Genomic DNA, 20,567 nt, shown 5'->3' with positions numbered 1-20,567 from the left:
CCCCAATGCGAACCGAACCACTCAAGCCTTCATCCCCAGGAACCTGCTCAGACCCCTCTTGTGCTTCTTCCCCTCCTCATCTGTCTCCCCCTTCCTGTCCATCACCCGCTTCAATCCCAGATCCAGCTGACTAAGGAACGCCGACTTGTTGCCGTAGATCCCTCCCGCCTTCTTGGACTTGATAGGTGGCGAGGGACCGAATTGAAAACTGTTCCCGCCGATACGAGCAGAGTTGAACGAGCTGGGCGTGACGGGCTGGTCCCACGACTCGCCAGAGTCAGACGAAGCATCGCTGCTGTTCTTGCGAGCACTGGAAACCGAAGAAGCGGGTGAGTCGGACGCGGAGCGCTGGTGTGCTGGCGACTTGGACGCCGAGCGAGGAGGGACGAAGATGGGGAGGGAGGCGAGACGAGGGGAGACGTCTATCATCGACATGGTGGCTTTGGCGTTACCGTAGAACCGGCGCATGGGAGTTTCGCGCGCGGTGGAGGGCGTAGAGGGACTCCGAAGAGGAGTGACCGGCTCGCTGACGATCATCACCCGCGGTGATGCCGATACGGTTGCAGCCTCCGAGCCGGACTCGTCCGCCCGGTTTCCAGATGAGGAGGACGAGCCCGAGTTGGAGCGGGAAATCTCGACCGAGGCGACCTCCAGCGTAAACAGCCGGGAGGAGCTAGCCACCGGCTGCTGCGAGGAGATGTCCGCCGCAACGACGACGGGTACTGCCTTCCGCCTAATCCGCTTCTCGCGCTCCTGAGGCAGGTTCAGCTTGAACGGCCGACGCGCCTCGTACTCCATGTCGACAGCAGCTTGTTGGAGCTGGCGCAGCTCGGCGAGGTTGGATGGGGACGCGAGAGAGCCGAGGGACTGAGATGATGTGAGGAGGCGGGTGGGAGTGACACCTTGCCGTCTGTAGGCGATGGTCGGCGGGGGGAAAGCGGACTCAAAGACCGGAGAATTGAGCTCAATGGGAGTGGCGCTGGAGGAGGATTGATTGCTGGAAGATGAGGACGCGCCGATGGCATCGCCGAGGTGGAGTTGTTGCAAGAGGTCCTCGGTGATGGAGGGGAGGGTGGAGTCGAGATTGTCCCCCTCGTAGGCGTCAAAGTCCTTGATACCCTTGACACCGAGACCGGTGAGACCGGACGAGGCCAACCAAGAGCGGCTGGGCACGACGTCATTCCCAGCGGGAGTGGTGGGGAGGGGCTCATCGTCGGAGGAGGAAGGAGTGGGGGAGGGATAAGCGAGGTCGAACGAGTCGGTAGTGGGAGACTTCTTCATCCGACGAGCGCGCTGCGCAGATTGTCCGAAGATTTGAACTGACGATCAGCTGAGCTCAAGCCGGGCTGATACTCTAGACTCACTGTTGATCTCCGTAGTGCTACCCTGGAACGGTCGAGCCCAGTTCACCAAGCGCTCCTTGCCTACGTGCACGCTTCCGGGCTTGGCTTCAGCATCATGCTCGCCGGAGATGACGACGGGTGAGCCGAGGTCGACCACGCTGAAGGACCGAAGAGCCATGATGGAGGAGCGGAACGAGCGACGGCTACGAGCGGAGGAGGGGGAGTCGGGCTTGGATGTGCAAGTGGGAGTGGTGGGGGTCAGAGGCTGGTTGGACTCCACACTAAAGGCTGGACTGGGAAGGGATGATGGGGATGGCTCGAGGTAGTAGCTGAGATCGGGAGTGGAGGGGGAAGTCCAATCCGAAATGATCGAGGAGTGGCGAATGGGGATGATGGGAGGAGGTTTGCTGGACCTTGAGGATGCCCGATCGCGGATGCTAGGTCGGGAGGAGGGAGTAGGAGTAAGCGAAGGGGTGTACCGAGAGGGGATGTGGGTCGGTGTCGCTGGGAAGAGGTTGAGAGATGCGAATGCAGAGTTGGAGAGGATGGTAGAGGATGAGCCGACCATGATGGGCGAAGAGCGCTAGCGTATTATAGGTCGGGCACAATGAAGATGTCTCGAATCCCGCGGTGAGGTGGACCTAGGAAATCCCACTTCCCGATGGCTGAGGGCGGTGTTGGTGTCGGCTACCAGCGACTGAGGATAGGACCTAGGGAAGTGCAGGGTTAGGTGTAGGGAGTGATGGCGCAAAGATGAGACACGGATGAGGATGATAGGGATGGATGAATGAAGTAGATGACCGTTATGAGCGATGTGGTGGTGACACCGGCGAAGGAGTTGACGGATTGGCGCCGAGCATAGGGAGCAGTTGCGGGAGGGCCAACTCGGAGCTGGGAGAGGAAGATTGTGGGATGATCAGGTACCAACGAGTTCTGAGTAGGACATCAGTCTGACCGAGACTCGGCGAAAAGGTGTCTCGGACGGTCACTGGTCGAACCGGGTGGCTGTGAGGGACATTAGTTTACCCGTCACCGAAGGCACCCGTGATTAGGAACTGAGTAGCTGCAACATCGATATTGGCCATAGCAGTCGGCCTGTCTATCCCGTCTCCCGCAGACCATCGAAAGCAAGCAAAAAGAGGTGACGACGGGAGGCAAACGGCAGAAAAAGCCGCTGAGATCATGAAACCGGGAAGGTGCCGTAAAGATCATCGCCGAAACCATACCGGAATTACCCAAAGCGGACATGCGGGAGCGACGGGAGGTCAGTGCGGGAAAACGGGAGAGGGAGTTCGGAGCTGCTTCTATGCAGTGAGGATAGCGTTAGCGACAGGGCCATTTGCATGCTTCTACAAGGACCGGCTAGAGTCCACTGCTCGCAGGCGCCGTCTGCGTTCGATCGATCGAGCGCGTGTGTTGCCGCGGGCTGAAGCTGGGACATGCCGCATCGGAATCATGAGGCTATCAGCTGTGCCTCTCAACGCAATAGTGAAACAGGTACACCACGATTAGTACTAGTCAGGCAATGGGGAACCTCCACCCACTTTGATATCAACAGAGGGGGTGAGGGTGCCCTCATAGTAACAGCAGGAGGGCTGGTCTAGACGAAACGCAGGGTGCATGAGCGTGGTTTGTGTTTATGAAAAATGCCAAACCAGGCATTTTCAGCAGATCACACTGCTGGTGTAGGGGTAACATAGGAGCTTCCCATTTAATATGGACATCGAAGAGGTGTAGAATGCTCCTGCCAAGGGTTCGAGTCCCTTGCAGTGTATCTTTGTTTTTGCCTTTTTGCGTCCTTTTGTCCCGTAAACAACCAGAATCCGCGCGCTGCGGACAGCTGAGTTGAGTCCAAGTGAGTGACCAGCCTTTTCACCAACCGAGCGACACCCGCAATGCCCGGCGAACCCCCTGACGGGACGTGCGATACTCTTCTATGCTCTATCTCATTCCTCCTCATGTATATAGAGCTGTATCCCATTCCTGATTTCCTCATCCCTCTCCATTACAACCCCTTCGCCTCTTCTTCCACCCCCATGACCACCTCATCCTTTGGCACAACCACCTCTTTCCCATCCACCTCGCGCCGCAACATGCCATCATCCGTCACTTCCACATCTGCCCCTACGCCCGGGCCCAGCGGCTCTTCCTTACTCGCCGCGGCGCCGAGAGATGCGTCAGGCGGGGACACACCGAGTGCGGGGGCATTGGGACCAGTCACGCTTGGTGCGCGTTTCCGACGTGGAGAGGGCGGCGGAGGGGGTGGTTTGGACGATCGATGGGGTTTGGGGGATGCGGGTGGATCAGAAGGTGGATTCCTGTCCGGGATGGGCGCATTTGGCGAGGTGGAGAGGGTGTCGGAGGATGCTGTATCTAAGGCTCTCGATGAAGAGGGGATAGCAATCGGTGGTGTCGTTGATGTGGCGTCTGATATCCCCAGGCCCTGTACGCCGCCGGACAGATCTCCTACTGTCGCGTCCGTGGCGCTATCGCCAGGTGCTCCGTCCTCGCCAATGACCGGGCTGACAGCAGCCGGCAGGTCCTCTCCTTCCCCTTCATCTCCGGTGAAGCTCCACGTGGAGCCCGGCGTTCTGGGCATCTCGGCCTCCGCCTCGTCATCGTCCTCCTCGTCCGCCCCAGCGGGGACGACGATAGCAGGTCCAGGCCCGCTGTCGTCGTCCCACGCCGAGGAGAACTCGCGATCGAACCATTGAGCAGGGGTGAGACCGAGATCTTGAGATGGGGCGGAGGAAGAGGATGATGCGGCAGTGACGGAGGGTGCAAAGTTGTCGTCTCCGAAAGGGTTCTCGGCGGCATTGTTGGCGCCAGCAGAGGAGAAGGAGCCCCAGGTGTCATCCTGAAATCAGCAAACGTACGCCTGGAGTGACGCAACTGCCAACTCACATCGTCAAAGTCGTCCGGTTGAGCTCGCTGACCGGACTGAAGACCCTATATCTATCAGCTACATCCCATCATTTGAGGGTGAATATTCTACTCACGCCAAATTCGTCTGTCGGGCGCAACCAATCCGCATCGTCATCATCATCGCTTTCGGAGTCAACATTCCTCCGCAGTCCGGCCGTATTACGCCAATACTAACCAGTCAGCTGTCTCCGACATCAAACCTCCCGACACATCACGTACCCGCTCGTTGGTCTCATCCTCACTTCCGTCGTCCTCACTCCCACTCCCCTGCCTATCCCGCATCGCATATCCCTCCGCCGCTTTGGTCCTCTGCAACGGTTCCCCGAATGTCCCAAAGCCGCCCAGCTGTCCATTACCATCATCATCATCCGAATCCGAACCCGACTCCTCGTCCTCAGATTTACTGCCCGATCCGTCCCCGCCCGCCGCGGTCCCCATGAGTGGCTTCCCGCCCGCTAGCGGCTGAGTATCGCGCGCGCGTGTCTCTTGCAGTTGACCAGCGACGAACTCGTCCCATGCTGGCTGAGGCACGAACGGCAGGACGGTGGCGATGAGGTCTTTCTGATTACTGGTGGCCAAGAACTTGACGATTTCCTCGGCGATCAGGATGATGTGGCCCATGTATGGTATTCTTGGGCCTTTCTCTACGGTACTGCCTTGTCAGCTAGGCTCGAACCTTTAGACGAAAAACCTACACAGCCTGGGTGTTCCTTCGCTGAGCCTCTAGTACCCGCTCGACCAGCCTCGCTCCGCACATCATCTCCTCCAGCAGATCCCGATTGGTTCCCGGCGCATGTGAGCCATTCAGGATCTGCTGCAGCATGTCGTATACCACATGATGCAGGAAGTCGTTCGATGCGTGTTCGAAGAACATGTCGATCAGTGCAGGGATGATGCGGCGTTCTAGGTATACCTCTTTGAGGCGGATACCGGGGGGCGAGATGACGGGCGATACAGAAGCCGCGGATGAGGGTCGGGGGACGGCCGTATTTGGCTCCTCGTCTGACTGGGCAGAAGGAGCAGCGGTCGTATCCGCCACGGCGACATTGGACGCTCCGCCGATATCTGACGTGTCCGCCGATATCGGATCCTTGGTCATCACGTCCCGCAATATTGCCGCATCTGCCTCGCTCGGAGGAGGTGGCTGATGTTCCGGGGCTCCCGCACCCGCCTTCTTCCCCGACCGAGAAGGCGACCCGCTTGGTGTCCCCATCTCCTCGATATCCTCCAACATCTTTTCGTCCTCGCTATCCGACCCAAGATCCTCCCCGCTCAGACTGGCGCTCGTCGAGGCATTACTGCTGACCGGCAGCTCGCGCGCCTGAGTCACCTGCCCTTCCGGCACATTATCGCTAGGCATATCCCGGTCCTCGTCGATTGCCTCGCCAAGAAGCTCGAGACCTGCCAGGCCGCCCATGAGGATACCGTCAGGCGAGTATTGGGGACCGGTGCCGAGCGGTCGCTGGAGGATGCCCATGTTGGACGAATGGAGGAGTTCGGCATACAGCTCCACGATGCGGAAACGCTCTAGTGTCAGGGGAAGCGGACAAGATGGAGAAGCGGAGTGTTTCTGCTAATCAGCTTACGATCAGCGTATAAAGAGAGACATACCTGTGTTCTTGGATTCTTCAAGAGATAGTCCAAGCGGTCAAATCGCTCGGCCAAGATATTCAAGACCCAACGGAGATGCACAATCCCCATCGCCTCCGCCATCGCCTGGACGGCCTCCTCCATCCGCGCCCTATCCCGCGCCTCGGCATCCTCTCCTTCCTCCATATGGCCCAATGGTGCCCCCTGCTCCATTCGCATGTTCATCAACCGATTCCGCAGCGTGTGGAACAGATGCGGTTCGGCAAAGTCCGAGTTGTTCCGCCGGATGAGCTCGACAAAGATGGTTGAGATGTGCGAGAGGGACGAAGCGGCACTGGCGGTGGAGGGGAGTGGGTGGACGATGAATGGGTCGGCGGGATTGGGCGTTCCGTCTCCGTTCAGTCCGGGCCAGTCCGCATCGGAGAGCTCGAGTGGGTCGAGCATGTATCCCACGAGCTGCCGGATGCTCTCCTCGCGGACCAGCTCGCGGACCATCCGATTATCCCTCGTCCCGCTCGTAGCGCCCTGAGCGGACTGCTGCTCCTGCATATTGCCGCCGAGAGGATTGAACGGAGGAGGTGCGCAAAGCGTGATGATGTTTTTGAGGAGCTCGGTAGCGAGGACATGGATGTGTGGGGGTTGCAGGGGGGATAAGAAGGAGATGAGCCGTTTGATGAGGCCTTCTTCGGCCAGCCATTGGACGACGCCGGTCACGCCGGCTTCTTCAGCTGAGATGAGGCGGATGAGAATGTCCTGGATAGCGGGCGAGTGTATTTGGGCCATTAGGCGGGGGATGACGTTCGGTATTGACTGGATAAAGCGGACCATCTGAGAATCAGCTATTTGCCCAGCTTTCATAGACTACTCAGCTCACCTCGTGTGTCCGCTTGGTGAGAAGGTTCCCATTAACCTTCACCCATAATCCCCGGATGATCTCCCTCTTTCTATCCCGCTCATCATCGTCGTCCGACCCGTACTCCACTCTCGCCCGGTATCCCTCGCTCGTCTCATACAGCGACTTTGCTGAGTTGGCCTCCACCTCATCATCCCCTGTCGGGACTGGCGGGATGACCGTGTCCCAGAATGGACGCAGGAGGGTGTCCTTGTTCTGAAGGATCGTTTCTGGTATGACCCATATTTCAGAGGTGAGAATTTCGGCCGCTACGGTCGGATACCTAATCGTCAGACTAGATGGGTTGAATGGAGGGACCAAGCTGACCTGGCACGCCGCACGACATCCTCTTCTCCCTCCTGCGGTGCTGCAGAGCTGAGCATCCCCATGTTCCCAGCGGACAGGTCCGTGTCTCCGCCTTCTGAACCTTCTTGCGCCGCTGCTAGGTTGTCCTCGGCGACCTTAGCTGGCTCGAGTGGTTCAACCGAGGTCTCCGCTCCAGACTCTGAGGATGTGGATCCGCCAAATATCGGATACGTGTCCGTTTCGCCTCGAGCCTTGGCGAGGCACGTCCGCTCAGCTTGTCGGGACTGCTCGTCCAGCTCGTCCAAACCAGAGACGACCCAATGGAGAAGGGATTTGATAGAGTCATCCTTGCTTAGAAAGTTGACTAGTCTAGCCATATCAGCTGAGGGCTCCAAGAAGCCCGGTACGACTGGCTCACTTGTTGTTCTGCGACTTGCACTCTTGCAAAACATCGCTATCATCCATAATCTCCTCTACGCTGGGCGGTGTCTCGCGCCCGAGAAGACTGTCCAGCGTGGAGGTCGACGCAAAGCTGAAACGCCACATCATCTTGGGCTAGGGCTACACAGGAGGAATGAAGAGGAGGGTTATGGGCGGGTCGGTGGGTATAGATTGTTGTCGTGTGAGGCGGCGAGAAGCTCGGCGGTATCTATGCGAAACTTCTCGGTTTTATAGGTCGGATCGGGGTATTGAAGGACGGAAAATTCGGTGGGCTGACATTGGAGCTGATGATTTGCCTTATGATTGTTGTGCGAGTGTGCTGGAGATCATGATGGATGAGTGTGAGCTGCCCAAAGATACAAGAGATAGCTAAGAAATGTCGAGCTGGAAGCCGAGCCGAGCAGCCTTTGCCTTTGCACACACACCGGCCGGTCTATTGAATATTAGAAAGCTAAAAGGGGCAATTCCTAATCAACAAAGCTAATCGGCTATCCCCGTTCATTCCTTGTGAGTCATTAGGAAATTCGCGTCCAGCCTTGCGAGTTGACTTCACCTTTGCTCTCCTACTGATGCTACCTGCCTGCTCGGGATGGCTAGGAGGAGCGCCAACTCATTCGACAACATCATTCATAGCTATCAGTCAGACTCTGACGATCCACTAGATAGTATCCGGCATCTGTCATCCTCGCCTGATCCGTTACTTGAATCCAACGACACTGTGTATATCAAGACCCCGGTCCGGCCACCTCCACCCTCGATCAAGCGGGCTTCAGCGAGCAGCTCACGACGAAGAGCCATGGGGGAGAGTAGTACGAAGCGCAGTGTGGCGCCGAAGGCGTCAGGGAGTAGCAAGCGGCGGAGGACGGTCAAGCAGGAATCCGAGGAAGAGGAAGAGGAGGAGATGGTGGAAGTGAAGGACGAGGCAGATGGCTCGCCCAAGCCAATAGCGAAGGCGGGAAGGGGGAAGACGAGGATATCTCCAGCGGTACCGGTCTTCACGCCCTTTCCTATCAATGATCGACCTTCGCAAATGGAGGAGAAGCCGGTTCTCCTCTCCCCAGCGAGACGGAGGGCAGTTCGCCGTGTCGTCCCGGACTCGCCGGAGGAAGAGGAGGAGACGGTGGAGATCGGCGAGGCAGAAGATGAGAGGGGCATCGAAAGGGATGAGCGGGAAGCAGGGGGATCGCTATCCGGCACGTCTCGCAAGAACGGACGCTTCTCCCCGGTCAGGCGACAACCATCAAGCGCACCTTCTACGTCTCCCCATCCCGCAACGGTGGACGAATCTCGGCCCCTCACACCTCCACTTCCGGCTGCCGGTCTCTCCTCCATTTGGCGCCAGGAGGAAGTCGAGGAAGAGGTCGAAGAGGAGCTCGAGGGGCAATATGATGGTGGCCCAGAGGAGTACGCGATGAGCTCTCGACCCGCTACTCCTCCTCTGCCGGCCAACTTTTCGGCCGACGCGGCCAAAGCAAAAATGGTCATTCTACCCACACTCGAGACCGGCGGGACAGCACTAGAAGGAGTAGCGGAGCAAGCCGCCAGCTCGCCTCCTTCTACGCCGCCTCTCCTGCACGAGCAATCTGCAGAAGCCGAGGAGGAGAAGGAAGACCCGGTGGCCCTAGATGGAGAAGATGCTCCGGCAGGGGAGGTTGCTGAGGCAATACCGGACGCCAATGAGGCCGAGAGCCCGAAGGATGACAACGCCAGCGCGGAGGCGCCCGACGAGATGGCTGCGACAGGCGCGCAGCATGATCTGGCCAAGGAGGAAGCCAGTATGGAGGAGGCACTTGCAAAAGCGAAAGAAGCGACTGCCGATATCATACCCGCAGGATCGGCGGTCGATGATGTGGCGACATTAAGGGACGGCGGACAGGAGCAGGAGGTGGTCGAAGATGAGGCGGATGAAGAGGAGGAGCCATCCCCACTTCATCCGGCCAAGGACGATGATCTGGAGCGGCCGGGGACGGAAGTGGTGGAGGATGCGGCAACATCAGTGCCGGCAGCTGCAAGCGTCGCTGCAGACGAAAGTTCGGACGACCACATCATCAGTGCGGATGCTGAGCCGAGCATCGGGAACACGGAGCCGGGACCCGACCAGGCGGAGGGGGACATCGAGATGGAGGGCGCGACGATCGAGGCGGAAGATGTCGTGCCCGGTCATCCGGACGCCGATGCTGCAGCTGGCGATGGCATGGCGCAGAACACTGCAGCAGGAGATCCTGTCCCGGACGGGGACCAGCCGGCATCACATACCACGCAGGAGGAATCGGCAGTCGAGCACGGAGAGACACCATCACTTGCACCGGCAGCTACCGCTGAGGCGTTGCTAGCCACGACGTCTGCCATCAACACCGGGAGCTCTGTCGACGTTGCGGAACAGTCCGCCGTCCCCATCCCACTAACCACTGCCTCCACACTGCTAAGCAGCGCCCCTTCCCGCCCCGTCCTCCCCTCGACACCGGATCAGCTCTCCGTACCTTCCAGGCATATCGCCCTCCACTCCTCCTCGTCATTGTCTACCGCCCCGGACGTCCCGACCCCTGCCGGTCCTGCAGACGAGGACGTCGACATGCCCTTCACGGCATTAGCGGCCGTCGTGGCCTCCTCGCCGACGCCGCATCCGGCGGAAGAAGAGGGCGAGGAGGAGCTGGACCCGGAAGATCGCGAGATGGAGGAAGAACAAGAGCCCGAGGACACCATCGAAGCGGCCGAGGCGGTCTCCGGTGCGGATTCGAGAGATGTCTCAACGGTGGCTAGCGCAAGCACACCCGCAGCTGCACCTGCCGTGAGCGGAGAGGTAGTTGTCTTGAACTCGAAGGGTCTGCCGAAGCAGAAACCGGGGCGCAAGAAGGGGTGGAAGGCGGATGCTCGGACGGTAATAAAGGATGCGGCGGTGAAGAAGGGAGGGAAGGCTGCGGTGGGGAAGAAGGGCAAGGTGAGCTAGGTGGTTTATACCGGGATCAAGCATCAGCTGACGAGTCAGGTTGAGGCGCTCAAGTCCGCTGCGAGGGGCCGATCCGACAGCACTTCGTCTATATCAGTAAGCGTCCGTCGCGTGAGTGTGAGCAGGAGCTGATGACCAGGAAACCCCAGAACCGTCGAAATCCACAGCTGGTAGCAGATCCAACGTGGTTGTCGAGTCCGTTACAGAGACGGACTCCGACGAGGGGGAAGAGGACTTCGCGATCTACTGTACATGCGGGAAGCTGCATAGGAGTGATGGAAACGATGAGCTGGTCGGATGTGACGGGTGGGTCAAAGACAGCCGAATAACGAGTAAAGCTGAAGGCTACAGGTGTGATGGCTGGTTCCATGCTGGATGTGTGGGGTTGACGAAGAGCGAGATTGACCTTATCGCCAACTTTTACTGCCCGAGCTGCGAGAAAGGTAAGCTCGGCCCTCTCAAAGCCCCGCCGCTCCGCGCTTCCTTGAGGGGCAGGGACACAGCTAACAATGACAGCGACAGCCAACAAGACTGTCCTGAAGCGGCTATGCAAGCGAGACGGATGCGAAAAGAAGTTTACCGCCAAGCAGTCCAAGTGAGCTGCGCGGATACCCAATTGGGCCATTCCCGAGCTTACATCGCCAGGTTCTGCTCGTCTCACTGCGGCTTCCGACACGCGCACGCCATTGTCGCCGACATGCAGAGCAAGAAGCAGCACAAACAGCTTAAACAGCTCTCGACCACCTTGGCGCACTATCCCCCTCCACCACCCGACGTCAAAATCGTCGAGCACACCTCTTCCACCACCATGACTTCGCATTCACCGTCGGACCCCATCGACATCCTGGAAAAGAGTATCGCTTCTACTGAAGCAGCGATCTCGATCTTGGAGAAACGGCTCGTCATACTCGCCAAGGCGGTGGAGCAGTGCGATACCGTCCCTCCCTTGACTGCGCCAGGTGATGAAGCGGGGAAGAAGAAGCGTAAGGTCGGCGGAGGGGATGATCGGCCGTGTGCATGGGTGGAGGCGCTGATTTGGGGAGATGAGGCGGTTGAGGCGTGGGAAGTTGGCAAGCCATTAGGCGTGATCGCAGCGCCGGCGGAGGGGGACGATGTGGAGATGGCGGAGGGCGCTGAGAGAGAAGAAGATGTGGGAGCATATTGCTTGAACCAGAGGAAGAGGTGTGATCGACATGCTGGGTAAGTCTTGTGTCAGATTTTGCGCGAAGAGGGCAAAGCTGATTGCAAAGATGGCAGAAGACGGTCCCTAATTCACTCGATGTGGAATTGGCGCAGGCGGTAAGTCCACTCGGATCATTCCTTGCCTTGCTGGGGTGGCAATGATCTGAATCTTCAGCAAGAAAGCCTTTTAAATTTGACGTCGGAAAGGGATCATCTGACCGCCACCCGAGAACACAAGGAGGTCGGCAAGATTGCTCGGTAAGTCTCGACATCAGTGAGCAGCGGGTTGACAGGAAAAAGCTGATGAGTGATAGTGAGCACTTGCATGAGGTCTTAGCATTGAACATGGCGAAGAAATTTGTATAGGATATGCAGTACACCCATACCGCGGTCTTAGGTCGTCTCGATCGGTACCGCTGGGACTTCGCGGGGGGACGGCTCAAGGCGGAGTCGCGGACCGGAGAGACCCCCTAACTATCTCGTTCCCGCTCATCGTTCTCCCTTGTCCTCCCTGCTCATCATCTGAAGCGAGAGGGCCGAAGCGGCACACTGCAGTCAAAGGCGAAGGATAGGCTGGTTCAAGCCTCTGGCAGCTGGGTTGATCGGTATCGGCGGCTCTGGCTTGGAATGACGTCATGGCGACTTTAGCGCACCTTTTGGATGCGCATCCGCTCAGTCGAGCAAATCCAGTCGTCTTCTTCTGCTCTTCTTTCTAACATCTATTCCTTATCACTCAGGCAGCATGAACCGCTCGCTCCGTCTCCTCAGGCCCATGGCCGCCCGGCCACTGGGCACGGCTGCCCCGATCGGTCGATCCGCTTTCTTGGCCTCAAAATCGCCCTTCCTCGCTTCGCCTATTGCGGGCCCATCCAAGCTGCCTGCGGTGTATGTACCCCGTATGCTAGGTGTGCGGCTATACGTGACCCCTTCGAGCGTGGTGACGAAAGAAGGACCAGATCACCCCAAGGAGAGGGGTATCATAGGGAACGCTGTGGCAGAGGTACGTTCGATTATGCTGACTCTGTGCGTGGTGTCGAAGGGGCGAGCTGCCAGCTGACTCTGTAGGCCAAAGATGTGGTCCAGGACGTCGCATCTATCATCTCGGGTGGTCAGGCTCCGGTCATGAAAGCCTTTTCAGGTACTGAAGGCGCCGTGACCCCAGGAAATGTTGCCGGGGGCGTCATGGCCGCCATGGAGACGAGCAGTCACTCGCACGGCGGTAATGTCAAGGAGGACTTTGTAAGCTATTACGTGCCTGAGGTCCTTGAGCCGCGACTGATCGCAGATGAGCGTTACGTCCGGCATTCTGCAGGCTGTACCGCAACATGTCCTTGTCTTTGGTTGGTCCATTCAGAGTTGAGGGATTGAGATCGAAGCTGACTTTCAGGTCTGGCCGGTACCTTGCCTTACCTCGGTACATCTGTCGGTACCGTCTTCCTCGCTCGTGAAGCCAACCTGACCGGCAACGGTAAGTTGATTTCATCATTCAACCAGACTCCACTCACTGAGGCCAAATTCAGGTCACAACTCCCTGACGGGCCTCGACTATGACACCATCCTCAACTCCCTCCACTCGCTCGAGGCCGCTCAGATTACCTACGGCGCAGTCATTCTCTCCTTCCTTGGTGCTTTGCACTGGGGAATGGAGTTCGTCGGGTTCGGCGGGGAGCAGGGGTACCGCCGACTCATGATCGGAACCCTTCCTCTGCTTTTCGCCTTCCCGACCGTGTTCCTCTCACACGGTGTGGCGCTAGCCAGCCAGTGGGTCGGCTTCACATTGACCTGGTTCATGGATCAGCGGGCTGCGTCTAACGGATGGAGTAAGTACTTTGTCACCAAAGCAACAAGCACATAGCTGACAGGTAGCCCCGCCATGGTTCGCAACCTACCGATTCTACCTGTCCATCATTGTCGGTTTCTCCATCATCGGTACGCTCGCCGGGACGTCCTACTACCAAGAAGGCGCCGGACACGACTTCGCCGGCGGCGCTGGCTCGTCTGGTCCCGACTCGCTCTCGGCCAACAGCAAGCTGACCGGCTTCAAGTCGAGCTACAAAAACAACACGGAGAAGGAGAAGGCCAGGCGGCAGAACGCTAAGGGTGGCGGACCATCCGGACCTCTCCGAGGAACGGTTGGTGGCGATATCTATGTCGAGGAGGATGAGGCGCTCGAGGCGTACGGTCGGCTGAAGAACCGGACAAAGGCAGTCGAGGAGGAAGAGGAGGAAGAAGAGGAGGAGAGCGGCGAGGAGGCTGCTGAGGCGGACGAAGACAAGGAAGATGAGGAGAAGAGCGAGAGCAAGGAGGACAAGGAGGACGGTGATAATCAGGACGCCAGCCAGGGGCAGCCGACCAAGGACGATGAGGGCGGAGAGGCGGGCAAGAGCCAGGCGAAGAAGGACAACCCGAATGATAAGGGAGCGGCGGGCGCGAAGAACACTGGTCTGCGTTAAGCGAGGTGTTACGGAGACTCAGGAGGAAGAGGGAGGATCCTTCATAGAAGTAGCAAAACAGAGGGCGAAGAAATGCAAGAAATCGAAGGCCTGGCATGATATGTAGCTTGCTTCGTACCGTGAGTTGAGGTGTGGGATAGTCCAGGCCTGCCAGGCCCCGAAAGTACTCACTACATCCACCCTGTTTCTCTCTCCCCTCGCTCAACTGCTCCTCGCATCCCCTCCACCCTATCCACGGCGATGTCAAAGTCCGGTGAAAGGTGCGGGGGAGTAGATTTCGGATATCTGATGCAGGGTTTATCATCCCTTACCTCTTGCATCCATCTATTTCTCCCTTGAAGCAAGAAGAAGGGGCATCTCTCGCTTACTTCGGCCGGACCGGGCATCGACTTCACCTAGAAGGGCTTGCGGCTGGGGACGCTCCGGAGGGAAACATGTCACCATGACAATCTCCCGCTTCCACGTCTTCCTTCCGCCCACTCTCCTCCCACTTTCTTCCTTCAAGACCTCTCGACCAGCCCCGGACGAGCTCATCTTTCATACCCTGGCGCCTACCGCGCGCGGGATTGAGACTATCGAGTCCCTCTCGCAACGGCGGGCCGAAGCTGTCATTCGGCGAGATGTACCTGTGCAGTCCAGTCAATCGGACCCGGAGCCGGAGCAACAACTGGCGCTGGAGCAGGAGCAAGAGTCCGCGCGATCCAACGTGGCGATAGAAAATGATGAGGTGGAAAGCTGGGAGAACAGCGTGGTCATGGACAAGCCCAGTACCAAGCGGGCGAGGGAAGAAGTGGACGACGAGGACTCAATCACGTCTCTCCCGGCCAAGTCGGCGTACTTGCAACCTCGGGTCAGTACATCTAGGGCTCTGGGCCCTCGACGGTCGAGTCGTATGGCCAGGACATCTGGTGAGCCCATTATTCGCCTTTGACAGGCTAGAATCCCACTGACAGGGGCAGACGGCCATTTGACCACCCTTCCGGGCCTGGACGGAACAGAATCTTTCCTCTCGCTTAATACGACCGCGACTATCTCTCAGCCGTCCCAGCCGCCCATGCCCGGCTGGTCCATCCCCCTATCGAAGCTCATATCTCTCCAATCGCTCCTGGCGGGCCGTATGCCTCAGCGCAGGCAATTCCAGCATAGCGACAGCGCCAAGATCAGCCTGATGGTGTGCGTTATGGCGGTAGATACGCCCGTTCGGCGGCAGCGGAAAGAGGAAAAGGCGAGGGGTCAGGAAGGGACGCTCTGGATCGGGGGTTGGCAGGTTACTGCGCCCCCTGTGGAAGGGGAGACGGGCGAGGGAGGTGGGGTAGGGTGTGCTGTCAAGCTGTGGGAAGGGCTCGCTAGGGAGTGGGATGAGCGGAAGGTCAGGAGAGGGGATGCGCTCCTCCTCGAGAGTGAGTCTGAGGAGTGTCTGCTCCTGCATTGAATGTGGGGTTTGTCGCTGGGACAGACTGACTCATCTGCAGATGTCGAATTCAAACCCTCAACGGCCAAAGATCCCCCATCTATCGTAATCTCCGCCGGACCATCCTCTGCTCCCCAACCCCGGATAACCATCCTCTACCGTACCCTTCCCCGCCGCACAGCTAGCAAGTCCGACTACCTCCCACCTCGCCGGGGCGGTAGAGGGTTCTCCAGCATGCTGCCTCCTCCCGCGGCTGCTGGGCCCGCGCGGATGCTGGCGGAGGATGAGTCGCTACGGCCTGATTTGAGGTTGAGTCGGAGTGATGCGGGGGTGAGGAGGGTGGAAGAGTGGGCAAAGTGGTTCGCGAACTGGGTGGGAGGGGAGCCACCATAAGCAGCGAGCCTGAGGGGGCTTCGTCGCCCAGCACGAGAGCGGAGCAGATCTGTTACATCAGAACGTTGTATTGCTTGACTATGTGGATTCTGATGCGTCCCGGACCAGTGTCTAGTCTGCGTGTCTGCTCGGTTCAGCTAGCCAGCGGGCCAGCTGTCTGGCTACAGTCAGTTCTTCCACGAGGTCGAGGCGGATGTATCTGCTGTCATATTTGGGTCCGGCCCGGACAAGCGCGCCGAAGCTGCTCCACATTCCTCGCCACTTCAGGAACCCACTCGTGACTCATATGTCATCCTTGTTCTTCCTTGTCTGTCTCTTGCTTTCGTACTTCATCCTGCCGGTCAGATACACATCACCATGTCGTCCTCTCAGTACACCTACAACCTCTCCTCCCTCGCCTACTCCCTCCCTCTCCTCCACGCCGCTGCTCATCCCTCCTCTACTGTCCAAGGCGTCTTCCTCGCCAACCCATCGGCAGCTGGAACAGCAAGCACAGGCGCCGGCCGCCGCCCCCTCGAGATCACCGAGGCTATACCTGTCTTACACGCCGAGACAACCCTGACGCCCATGCTTGAGGCGGCGCTGGAGCATGTCGAGGTGTATGCCGGCAAGAAGAGCCTGGTGGTTGTGGGAATGTATGAAGTATCCGAGGGGGTGTCGCTGAGTCGGGCGGGCAAGGCGTTCTTGGGTGGTATCAAAAAGAGCTGGGCCGAGTCTTTTGCGTTGACGGTAAGCTGGGCTAGTCCAGTAATGGGAAAGCAGAGCTAACAAGACAGGTGGACATCAAGCAATTAAGGACGGGCGGCAACCCTTATGTCGTCAGTTGCCTCCATACTTGCCGTGTCGCGCATAACTGATCATACAGATGACGCTCGCGTCTGACCCCAGTAAGAATCTTCAGGACTCAGCGCGATTATCGACGCCCGGACCGAATGCGACAAAGCAGACTTTGATGATGATCAAGGGGGAGAAGCTACACGAGCTTCTTCGCGACTTCGACGATCACCTTGACGATTCGTACGTCTCCCACCCCTTTGAGATTGACGATGGAGAAGTGGTTGTGCTGATCCTGTAGATCCGCAGAATGGCTGGAGAACAAAGCGTTAGCGGCGGCTATTGCGAAGAGCATCAAGTAGAGATGAATGCATAGATGTCTAGAAAGATTGACGCCCGGATATGCAACCACGGTGTCGAGACAGCTGCGTCGGCGCGTTGCTGGGTGACGAAACTCGATGATGGCTGTCACAGGCGGGATCGCCTCGAAGGGCGGAGCATGCAAGCTGAGCATAAAGGCGGCGGATCGTCCCGTCCCCTTCGCCCCCTCGGCGGCTCACAGACTGACCGCTGGTTTCTCTATCCCCTTTCGCGGATCAAGTCGTACACCTCATATATTCCGTCCGTTCTGCTCAGCCTATGGCTTCAGCTTGTTCCCCGTGCCCAACTCCAGACCTGCTACACTCACAGATCTGTATGATCCCCATCCGGCACATCATGCACCTTCAATCTCATTTCCCTCGGATACCTCCCCAGCGTTTTATTAAACCACAACTGCCCTTTCCTCGGCACCATATTATCTTCCCATCCCCACCATACATCCACATCGATGAGGGGCAGCCCCTTTTCCGTACCCGGGCGGTCCATACCGGCAGTCTGGAGCTTGGTAGCGAGGGTGGTGATGGTCTGTTCGAGCCAAATGTGGCCTGTATCGACCGGTCCACGATTCAGGCAGATGAGGTGTTCTTGCCCTACGCCAGAGAAGTTTTCGGCTTGAAAGTAGTCGGTCGTAGTCTGCGGTATCAGTGGATGTTTTGGGCAGGAGGTGCGGAGCGGGTGAGGGAGGTGACTTACACAGCTTATACAGCATGGGAATCTGCCCCACATCCCGCTTCCCTCGCTGCTTTCCGCGACTTCGCTGCTTGGTTCCCCTTGTTTGTACTCTACGCCGTCGACGCTCATCGGAACCGCTGCCGAAGGGACCGCTCCGCTCTCGCCGCCTAGGTCCAGTCCGCTATCGTGTACATGATCGGGAGAAGCGCCATGCGCGCTTCCGCCCGCTGACGTCTGTGTAGTCCCGCCGATCATAGAGCGGGCGGAATCCAAGGTGGACCAAAGAGTCTTGAGACCGGTATTCCAGAGCGACGTCCCCGTCTTGGCGAGCTTCATCAATTGGGGCAGCTATCATTTCAGCTCAGAGCATATCAGGGTGTAGCGAAGCTGCTCACAGTGATATGCTGAGTCGCAATGACGGGGGAGGGAATCCAGGTGAAGTATGAGGGGTAGTAGTCGGGATGATCTGCCGGCAGGAGCGGGGACCAGGGGGCGACGAGATAGAGGGATGGCGGAGGGGTGAGACCAGAGTGGAAGGTCTCAGGGTAATTGAGTAGGAGGTGTAGAGCGTAGCTTCTCCATCAGTCTTACGTCCAGCTGAGCATGAGGCGGGATGGTGCAGAGACTCACTAGATTCCGGCGGAGGTGACGATCATATGGGCTGGTCGAACATTCAGGTGTTCCAGCACCGACACGATCATTTCTAGCTCGTCAGCTCGCACATAGCCCCGCTGTTAATATCACTCACTACAGCTAATATCAATCCTGTCGGCCAGATCCACGCTCGGAGTTGCACCCACTCCCGGTCGATCAACGAGGATGAGTCGGATGCCATACCGCTTAGCTAGCGGATCTACAAATGAGCAAAGCTCCCCTATGCCATCTGTATCGTTGCTATCCCATACCTTGAGGAGCACCGATCCATCTAGAGCATCCACTGGGGAGCATCCATAGTACGGGTATTCCATCCGGATCACCGATATCCGCATAAGAGACCGGGAGTCGAGTGCGAGGACATCTGGGTAGGCGTTGTGAGAACTTGCGCAGGGCGAGGTAGCCGAGCGGATCCGAGCTTGGGGTCGGGTCTCCTGTCATCACAATGGCTTCTATCAGACTCCTTGTCTAGGTCTGTTAAGGTGTATGAATAATGAAGGTGTCAACAGCTAACAGGTACCTTGTCTGCCTCTGTTCTGCCTGTGCGCACGCAAAGCTGGTGACATCACTTTACGTCATTCAGGCACGGCTCAAAAAGGATCAACAAAATTTGGCCCAAGACATGCGCTGTGACCTGCATCTTTCAACTTGAGTCGACTCCCACCTCACCAGCAGACATGTCGCGTGACTCGAGCAGCGCCGCTGGACCATCGAGGCCTCGGTCACCAGCTCCCTCCGCTTCTGGCAGCGAGAGCGGGAGCGAGGAGGGTGGATTTGGCCTGTCCGACTTAATCCCGGTGGGCACAACTCCGACGTCTTTGGGACGAACTTGGCTGATTCCGACGATAGGAACCCGAATCTCCGCTACGCGCACCGTACTCATTCGCTACTTATGATGTGCCGGACGATATCCAGCTACCTATAGCTGAGGGAAGGAGCAATCTGATAGTGCGGCTAGTCAGCACGCATCCGTTATGGGCGCATCATCTGTGGGTTCTGCTGATCTCCCGGCAAAGAAGCGATCAATGATTGTCAAGATAAGGAAAGAGTGCTGATGAGATCAAGGTGGAACACTTCCCGAGTGCTTTCAAGCTTCCTACTCCGGAATCCGTCGATCGTGAAGTCTAAACGTATCCTCGAGCTCGGAGCTGGCGCTGGACTACCTAGTATCGTGTCTGCCCTGAGCGGGGCGCAGCGGGTAGTAGTGACGGACTACCCAGAGGAGGAGTCGATACGGAATATGGCGTATAATCTGGATATCAATATGGAAGGGGCGGTCCGCGAGTCAGCCGTGGCTGCTGTGAGTCTTACTAACTGATATTGATACTGAAAGTTGAGCTGACTAGCAGGGACATGTATGGGGAGGAGATGTCAAGTCATTGAGAGACATACTTGCCGGGTCTGGAGCAGAGAGGTCAGATACCTTTGACGAGCCGACGTATGACCTATTGCTCTTGAGCGATCTGGTGTTCAACCACTCTCAAGTGCGTGAAGTCCGCCCCTTCCGCGATGTCCGACTGACAGTCTAGCATCCCGCCTTGGTCAGCACCGTCAACGCCCTCCTCACACAAGATATATCAGCACTCTCATCACCTTCCGAGCCCTTCCCCACACCATCCATCCTCGTCTTTACGACGCACCACCGCCCGCACCTTGCCGAAGCCGACCTGGCATTCTTCCCGCTGCTCGCCCAGTCTGGCGATGGCTGGGCATACCAGCAGATTGTGTCTGAGTATGCGGGACCGATGTTCCCTGAAGATCCAGGAGAGGAGGTCGTCAGGGGGACTGTCAAGGGGTGGCGGTGTTGGCGGGTCGGGCCGGGGGAGGAGGCAGGGGAGAGGGAGAGTCTGGTTGAGTAGGCGATGTATGGCGCATTGCTCGTTGTAGCCCCTCTCGTCTTCCTTGCTATCGCTCGAGCCTTGTGATGCTCCGCAGCCGCTGCCGAAGGTTGCAGAAGCGGAGGCTGAGAAGGCCGACGGGCATCACGCCGGTACGCACGGACCTGTTCTTGGTTCGGCCGTCGACGTGGTGAGCTCAAGCAAGGCAACAACGGATGACTTGGACCATCCTTCACGCATCCTTCTCCGTATAGCACAATATCAACACTCCTGGTCAGCCACCTGTGTTCAGCCAGCTGGCAGGGAGCGATCAAGGCACTATCGGCTCAATCGCAGACCTCCTCATGCGGAAATAGCTCATCATC

The 20,567-nt window shown here is 58.1% G+C and overlaps 8 protein-coding genes and 1 non-coding gene across 9 annotated transcripts; 6 read left to right on the top strand and 3 right to left on the bottom strand.

Annotated features, from left to right (window-relative positions):
• Positions 1 to 21: 21 nt before the first annotated feature.
• MKK02DRAFT_43471 (uncharacterized protein) lies at positions 22 to 1,911 on the bottom strand (the record flags this gene model as incomplete). Its single annotated transcript, XM_053092441.1, has 2 exons — positions 22 to 1,319; positions 1,365 to 1,911. 2 exons carry the CDS (start codon positions 1,909 to 1,911, stop codon positions 22 to 24), a joined length of 1,845 nt encoding a protein of 614 aa, XP_052947323.1.
• Positions 1,912 to 3,017: 1,106 nt separating this feature from the next.
• MKK02DRAFT_t45 lies at positions 3,018 to 3,117 on the top strand. The gene has a single exon. It is a non-coding gene; the product is annotated as a tRNA-Gly (tRNA).
• Positions 3,118 to 3,348: 231 nt separating this feature from the next.
• On the bottom strand, positions 3,349 to 7,605 carry MKK02DRAFT_43470 (putative phosphatase associated protein; the record flags this gene model as incomplete). The annotated part of the gene is made up of 9 exons (XM_053092440.1): positions 3,349 to 4,200; positions 4,248 to 4,292; positions 4,343 to 4,438; positions 4,488 to 4,920; positions 4,964 to 5,838; positions 5,880 to 6,686; positions 6,733 to 7,033; positions 7,078 to 7,425; positions 7,475 to 7,605. The coding sequence occupies 9 exons, from the start codon at positions 7,603 to 7,605 to the stop codon at positions 3,349 to 3,351; spliced, it is 3,888 nt and encodes a 1,295-aa protein (XP_052947322.1).
• Positions 7,606 to 8,293: 688 nt separating this feature from the next.
• MKK02DRAFT_43469 (uncharacterized protein) lies at positions 8,294 to 11,992 on the top strand (the record flags this gene model as incomplete). The annotated part of the gene is made up of 9 exons (XM_053092439.1): positions 8,294 to 10,435; positions 10,484 to 10,540; positions 10,584 to 10,750; positions 10,796 to 10,887; positions 10,961 to 11,039; positions 11,090 to 11,644; positions 11,695 to 11,743; positions 11,802 to 11,884; positions 11,941 to 11,992. 9 exons carry the CDS (start codon positions 8,294 to 8,296, stop codon positions 11,990 to 11,992), a joined length of 3,276 nt encoding a protein of 1,091 aa, XP_052947321.1.
• A 376-nt stretch (positions 11,993 to 12,368) lies between these two features.
• Positions 12,369 to 14,079, top strand: MKK02DRAFT_43468 (uncharacterized protein; the record flags this gene model as incomplete). Its single annotated transcript, XM_053092438.1, has 6 exons — positions 12,369 to 12,626; positions 12,692 to 12,865; positions 12,912 to 12,966; positions 13,014 to 13,094; positions 13,147 to 13,446; positions 13,493 to 14,079. 6 exons carry the CDS (start codon positions 12,369 to 12,371, stop codon positions 14,077 to 14,079), a joined length of 1,455 nt encoding a protein of 484 aa, XP_052947320.1.
• A 442-nt stretch (positions 14,080 to 14,521) lies between these two features.
• On the top strand, positions 14,522 to 15,883 carry MKK02DRAFT_43467 (uncharacterized protein; the record flags this gene model as incomplete). The annotated part of the gene is made up of 3 exons (XM_053092437.1): positions 14,522 to 14,987; positions 15,039 to 15,479; positions 15,552 to 15,883. 3 exons carry the CDS (start codon positions 14,522 to 14,524, stop codon positions 15,881 to 15,883), a joined length of 1,239 nt encoding a protein of 412 aa, XP_052947319.1.
• A 357-nt stretch (positions 15,884 to 16,240) lies between these two features.
• Positions 16,241 to 17,019, top strand: MKK02DRAFT_43466 (uncharacterized protein; the record flags this gene model as incomplete). Its single annotated transcript, XM_053092436.1, has 4 exons — positions 16,241 to 16,612; positions 16,660 to 16,701; positions 16,749 to 16,900; positions 16,959 to 17,019. The coding sequence occupies 4 exons, from the start codon at positions 16,241 to 16,243 to the stop codon at positions 17,017 to 17,019; spliced, it is 627 nt and encodes a 208-aa protein (XP_052947318.1).
• A 217-nt stretch (positions 17,020 to 17,236) lies between these two features.
• On the bottom strand, positions 17,237 to 18,805 carry MKK02DRAFT_43465 (uncharacterized protein; the record flags this gene model as incomplete). The annotated part of the gene is made up of 7 exons (XM_053092435.1): positions 17,237 to 17,294; positions 17,346 to 17,671; positions 17,732 to 18,058; positions 18,106 to 18,283; positions 18,341 to 18,413; positions 18,459 to 18,563; positions 18,616 to 18,805. 7 exons carry the CDS (start codon positions 18,803 to 18,805, stop codon positions 17,237 to 17,239), a joined length of 1,257 nt encoding a protein of 418 aa, XP_052947317.1.
• Positions 18,806 to 19,041: 236 nt separating this feature from the next.
• On the top strand, positions 19,042 to 20,223 carry MKK02DRAFT_23854 (putative nicotinamide N-methyltransferase; the record flags this gene model as incomplete). Its single annotated transcript, XM_053086795.1, has 5 exons — positions 19,042 to 19,161; positions 19,214 to 19,353; positions 19,430 to 19,664; positions 19,714 to 19,848; positions 19,894 to 20,223. 5 exons carry the CDS (start codon positions 19,042 to 19,044, stop codon positions 20,221 to 20,223), a joined length of 960 nt encoding a protein of 319 aa, XP_052947316.1.
• Positions 20,224 to 20,567: the final 344 nt, after the last annotated feature.

The sequence above is a fragment of the Dioszegia hungarica genome (assembly GCF_025882075.1).
Source record: "Dioszegia hungarica strain PDD-24b-2 chromosome Unknown MKK02contig_7, whole genome shotgun sequence".
In the NCBI taxonomy this organism is placed as follows: Eukaryota; Fungi; Basidiomycota; class Tremellomycetes; order Tremellales; family Bulleribasidiaceae; genus Dioszegia; species Dioszegia hungarica.
This window is presented reverse-complemented; position numbering and strand designations above follow the sequence as displayed.